At 37.7% G+C, this 6,462-nt stretch overlaps 1 protein-coding gene across 1 annotated transcript in view; it reads left to right on the forward strand.

The window, feature by feature from the left end:
* Window positions 1-6,462, forward strand: part of LOC107082320 (protein sidekick-2-like) — a 624,909-nt gene that overhangs the window by 588,981 nt on the left and 29,466 nt on the right. The window contains exon 37 of the mRNA XM_015370939.1: window positions 3,163-3,322. Coding sequence (XP_015226425.1) covers window positions 3,163-3,322 — 160 coding nt within the window. The remainder of the gene's footprint in view (window positions 1-3,162; window positions 3,323-6,462) is intronic.

The following is a 6,462-nucleotide window of genomic DNA, read 5'->3' on the forward strand; positions in this document are numbered from 1 at the left end:
AATTGTGTTTTCTTATTTTAAGTGTAAAGTCTATTGTTCCATTGGCAAAATGTCTCTTTTACCTCCTCAATTCAAGGACAAATGCACTTATTTTAAGAAAAAATGGCTTATTTTTCCAGTACATTCCATTTGCAGATCATCATATTTATCTACTCAAATTAAGGGGAAATACATTTAATTTCAGAAATTTGTACTTATTTCTAGATCGTTTTTGCAGTGTTTGAAGTTTTGAGAAGAAATTAACATATTATTCTTAGAGAAACTGCAAAAGAAACAGGATACTCTTGAAAAATGATACATTTCTACCATTTCAGACAGAACAAAGCTGGTTGGGATGGGTCTCTAAAATAATAGAATGGCAACATGATCTCTGTTTGCAAAGTTAACCAAACAAACCATATCAGCACAAACAAATCATAATGATGGAACTGATGATTTGGGTTTGCCCTGCAGGGAAAAAACAAGTAAAAATGTCTTAAATTAAGCATATTTACCCTTAATATGAGTAGGTAAATAGGATGATCTGCCTATGGAATGAGCATTTTTACTCTTAAAATGAGTTAATTAGATAATATGCACTTGAAATAAGACAATGCAATTGTGTTTTCTTATTTTAAGTGTAAATTGTCTTGTTCCATTGGAAAAATGTGTCTTTTACCTCCTCAATTCAAGAAGAAATGCACCTATTTTAAGAAAAAATGACTTATTTAGATTTAGATTTTTTGCAGTGAGGACTTCAGCTGCTTGAAGTCCTTGAGTTCACTTTTAACTCCATCATCTAGCAAATTCCACTGGAGTGAAATGTGAAGCTCAATGATCCCAAAACAGAGCAGCAAATTGGACTAAAGAATGAAAACGGTCAAAGTTTAGCAGCGGATCAATCCGTCTGAAATTCAAGCTAACTGAAAAGCGGTGGTGGAACGTGAAACATAAGCGCAGCAAAAAACTGCAGCTTGTGGTTCAATAACTAAATAAAAGACAGATGGAGTCCAGCAGAGATGCTATAGTGGGTTGGTTCTAGAAAATAAAATATATCCCTAATAGTTATTGATTGTGTATTATGGTAGTAGGGACATTTAAATAAACAGGCTAAATTTAAATAAACTAGAAAAGTCATGTTTGTTATTAGGAAAATACGTCCTTTGCTGCTTTACTGCATTTTATAACCTTGAACTTTGTGGAGCTAAAAAACAACAAGAAAGGTGGAGGGAAGCTGGAATGGTGGTGATGCTTGTTTTTTTTTTTTTGTCTATTCAGAGCAGCTCTGACATCAGTTGGTATTTCCCCCTGAGCTCAGCAGTTTTTCAGGGGCCTGTTTGGCTGCCAGGGGAGGGGGGCCCCGTGGGTCACTGCTCATCTTTCTATCTGACAGAGAAAAAACAAAAAGTTCCTTCTCTCTCCGGCACAAAGAGACTCTCAAAGCCTGGAGTAGAATCTGGCCCCGGCTATTGGAACTACCAAGTGCATTTTTCTTCTTCTCTTTGTTTGCTTTTCCACCACTTGACCCCAAGTAGCCTCCAGAAGACTAGAGGGTCTTTCACTAGAAGCCTAAAAGATATGTTTTCACCCAACATTTAATAAGTGGTAGTCTTAGAAAACATGAAACTACAAAAAAAATTGTACCACTTGTAGTTTATAGCCTTAGAGTGTGAGTATATGGTCAATCGTACATAAACGTATCTCTGTGTTTGCTAATGTAGCTTTCTTAGGTACAGATTCTATTTTCCACATCTTTATTTCACAATCTAAGCAGGCTGGATGTTTTCCTTCAAACGAATCTATTTAAAAGAAATACTTGAGATTCTTTTGGAGGCAGTTTTGTCCGCCTCCTTGCTGAGAGTTAGATGTGAGAATCAATCCCAGTCTTGTAGCCGTCTGTTTGCCACAAGGCTGCAGGCGGAGACGGCTTCGGCCAGCTGGAAAAAAGGAGAAACGGGTAGAAGCAGGTAGGAACGGTGAGAAACGGTTCTTCCTGTGAAGGAAAGAAATCAACAGTAGGTTCATTTCTCCCTGGCAGCCAAGTTAAATAGAAGAAGGATTCTTTTATGTTTTTTTTTTTTTTTTCATTTTTTAATACAAAAGTAAAAGATTTAAAAGATATTACAGCTCAAAGTTTGTACAGGATTTTTTAAATATCAAGCTGGCAAAACCATTTCTCCAAAAAAAATTTTTTTAAAGTAGTCCTTGAATTGTTTTACTTTTTCTCACTCTGGTACCAAACATATAAATATTAATCTGGACTTTGGCTAAGCCATTATAATAGATTCTATTTGATATAAACCATAGTATAGCAGGGTCCTGGCAGGTTAACCCCCACCTCACACTGCAAAAAACGATCCAGAATTAAAGATTTTCTCTAAATTAAGTGTATTTTCACTTTAATTTGATCAGTTAAATATGATGATCTGCAAATTAAATGAGTATTTTTACTCTTAAAATAAGATAATTAGATTAAATACACTTAAAATAAGACAATGCAACAGATTTTTCTTATTTTAAATGGAAATTGTCTTATTCCATTGGCAACGTTTCTCACTTACCTCCTCAATTCAAGACAAAATGCACTTATTTTAAGAACAATTCCTATTTAGATTGCTATTTTTTGCAGTGCAGGTTTAGTTTTTTGCAGCTTCGAACAGATTTTTACTCAGGATATATGTGTGTTTAGATCCTTATAACTACCTTGGAAATGGTTTTCATTGTATTGCTGGTTAGTTTTTATACTAATCACAGCATTTTACCTGCTGACTAATATAAGTCAGGGTTAGTTTCATCCGTTCAAAACATGCTCTTTACCGTGTTCTTGACCTTTTTTTTGTAAACTAAAGCCTGAAATGCATTAAATTTGTGAATGCAATTTAACATAACTCAGAATCTTCAAAAAGTGATGCTTCTGTGAGGCACGTTACAAAACCTTGAAGGGAAGACTTTCAAATATGTTGTTTGATTATAACTTCCATGCCTTCATTTGAAAAAGTATCTTCTGAGTGATTATTTTCAATGAAGTTTTGGCACCTGTCAACCCCTCCTTGAAACCTTGTTATTTATTTATTTTTTAATCCTGATGTAATTTTTAAAGATCAAGAAATGATGAGCATTTCCAGTGCAGCATTTCCTCCCAGATACTAACCTGACTGTTTCCCCTTGCCTGTGGTCACACAGTGTGTCTCTACGTGTGTCCAGGTAACAACTCTAATTGCAATGCTCTGACCCACGGGGACATGGTCAGCCTCGACGAAGGCCGCTTCCCCGCGCTGGAGCTCAACAACCGACGGCTGTCAGTGAAAAACTCTTTCTGTCGGAAGAACGGCGTCTACACCAGGTGAAGATCCTCTCTTTCTCCTTTAGGGTGTAATCACACAGGGAAAAAAACATTTTTAATTTCATAAAATATTTTATTGTTTCTTTTATAAATTCCTTGTGCAATATTTACTGTTGATCAATGTTACTACCTCCCTATTTTTTTACCTTATACATCACAAGAGCTGGAGATGGATTAGACATAGTTATTCTTCTAATTCCACCTTAAATAAGTTTAATTAAGTAAAATAGAATCTTACTAATGAATAACAAATCTCATATTTGGTCTTGTTTCATTACTAGTTGTGATCGACCTGTTTCAATCCATCGATCTCTTCATTCAGGGTTCCTGCGGGTCCTTAAAAAGTCTTAAAAGGCATTGAATTCTTTAAAATAAAACTAAGGCCTTAATTGGAGTTAAAATGTCTTAAATCAGTCTTTCTTTGGTCTTAATTTTTAAAATATTATAAATAGGATTATTTTTATTATGATTTATTTTTGTAATCTAAATAAAACATTAAAATTGACCTTTTCTTTTTATTTAGAGAAAATAATGGCTCGCCATTATTGGTTCCGTCCCGATAGCGGAACCAATAAAAGCGTTGTTGCGGCCGGGACATTTGGGAGATGCACCATTAACTTTTTGTCTTTTGTCAAATCCAATAAATGTAGATGGCTATTGTTCCCTAGATTTTAAATTTCGTACTTATAAACTACGAGCCTGTTTATTCAGCATTTACCGTTGTCATGTAAACTGGTGCATACATACCACCGGATGCTGGAAGACATCCAAAATCATCCCACTAACCAAAAAGACCACCATCAGCAATGGCCTGAGTGACAGGGGCTATTAAATGGGTTTTGGCTGTCCCTCGATCACAATTTAAAAATGGCCCAGGTTTTGTTCACCAAGCAGTTCATGCAGATACATGTCTAAAAGAATGTAATGGTACAGGCTGGAATCAGACTTAGAGCAGGGTTGATGATGGCTGACAGGCTGTAAGCAGGCTTTGAGCAGAACATATGATGGCTGACGGACTAGAAACACGCTTTGAGCAGAATGAATGATGGCTGATATGCTTGCAGCAGGCTTTGAGGTTACTGAATGATGGGTGACGGGCTGGAAGCAGGCTTTGAGCAGACGGGACTGAAGTATAACAAACTTGAAAGATGCAGAAACTGTCCAGATGTGACTAAACTTAGAAGCAGATCAGCATCCAGTTAGGACCGGAAGAATACAGAAACACAGAAACCCATGAAGTCTTGCATATCACTGGGAAAAAACAAAATCTGGATAAGTCATTTTTTCTTAAAATAAATGCATTTGTTCTTGGATTGAGGATGTAAAAGATACATTTTGCCAATGGAACAAGACAATTTACACCTAAAATAAGAAAACACAATTACATTGTCTTATTTCAAGTGCACGTTATCTAATTATCTTGTTTTAAGAGTAAAAAAACTAATTCCATTGGCAAACTGTCTCATTTACCTGCTCAAATTAGGGGTAAATACACTTAATTTAAGAAGATTTTACTTATTTCTAGCTCGTTTTTCCAGTTGCTAGCAACGCTGCCCTGGAGTGATTCATACACGGTCAAGTAGGAGACATTCTGGGGAGGAATAACTGTGAGAGGAAGTTATAAAGTAAATAGGCTGAGTAGCAGCTGAGAGCAATTAGCAGAGCAAGAAGCCTGCCAGCCCCCCGTAAAAACGATCAAACAGGATTCTTTACAGAAGGACAGATGATTTGTGCTTGACCTTAAGGCTACATGATCTAGGCTATTCCCTCTCACTGGGTAGATTCTAAACTACTTGTATAACAGAGTATCTTGGATAAAATTTCAGAAAATGTTTGTATCAGGTAAAAATACCACAATAATGCCACACAAAGTTACCAAATCTGTCATGAAAAGGTACAGATTGAGCCAGTATTCAGGCCAATCAGACGGTGGGAAGTTTTTAATCGTTTAATGACAAAATAAAACAGAACAGAAAAGGAACGCGGGCTGCTGTGGATCAGCGGACCTGCAGGAGCTGCAGGGGGGAAAGCAGAGCACCGCTCATCACTGGCAGACTGGTTCAACTTTTCACTCCATCCTCTCATGAAAGGCAGGATCAGCCGATGGACGGCCAACAAGATGCGGCGCTGAGCTGTCCAGACCGTCCCCAATGTGGCAGCGCCAGAGAGCAGGCAGGAGGCCGATCCAGGTCAGGGAAACGTTCTGAGATCCAGGAGTCCGTAGACCGAACCTGGGGTTCGGATCCAAACAGGAACAGACAGGGATCCACAGAGCGATCAGGCAGATGAATGATAATTAGAGAGCGGGGAGGAGAATGGCAGGTGAATGAAGTGAGTAACCAGATCAGCTACTGTGACGAAATCCACAACCAAAGAGATTAAGGGTGTGCAAAATAGTCGTCATGACGATGCATCACGGTTGTAATTTTTGTGATCTACTGCATCGATTCTTAAAGGCAAGAATTGATTATAAAAAAAATTAAAAAAAGAACAAATAAAATACATGAACGGTTGGCGCACATCAGCCAAAGCAAGCGGAATACAACTTCCAGTCCAGCAGATGTCGCTGTGGATGTGTTGACGCCCGCTGCTTTGCGTCACAAGCATTTCCAGCCGCGGGATACTGTGACGAGTCATTCGTAAACAAAACATGGAGGACATTGAGAAAATTCGCCCCGCGGCTCCATCACATTTCAAGTCAGATGCTTTGATGCATTCTGGCTTTAAAAACAAAGAAGGTAAAAACGAAATTGATATGATGCACGTCATTTGCAAAAGGACCACTGAGGCCATGTAAACGGCACTGATTATCCTTATTTTGTTATTTTAAGTTTGATGAATCCTAAGATCTTTTTGTCAGTGTGTCCACACCAGTAATAGTAATATTTCTGTCCAGTATTTGTTTTCATGGCAACACCTCCAAAAGTCATTTCAATAAATACAGCTATGTATGAATTCAGTTGCTTTCGGTTATGTATCAATTGAAGACACTATCCAGATCATTCCCAGCCAGTCAGCCACTGGTAAGGGCTGTATCCTTTTCTTACAGTGTTCAGTGAAAATATCGCAATGCATCGCAATATTTCAAGTATCAGGATGCATCGTGATAGAATCGCATCGTGGCATGTGAATCGTGATTC

Source organism: Cyprinodon variegatus, unplaced genomic scaffold (assembly GCF_000732505.1).
Source record: "Cyprinodon variegatus isolate N-32 unplaced genomic scaffold, C_variegatus-1.0 Scaffold50, whole genome shotgun sequence".
Taxonomy (NCBI): domain Eukaryota; kingdom Metazoa; phylum Chordata; class Actinopteri; order Cyprinodontiformes; family Cyprinodontidae; genus Cyprinodon; species Cyprinodon variegatus.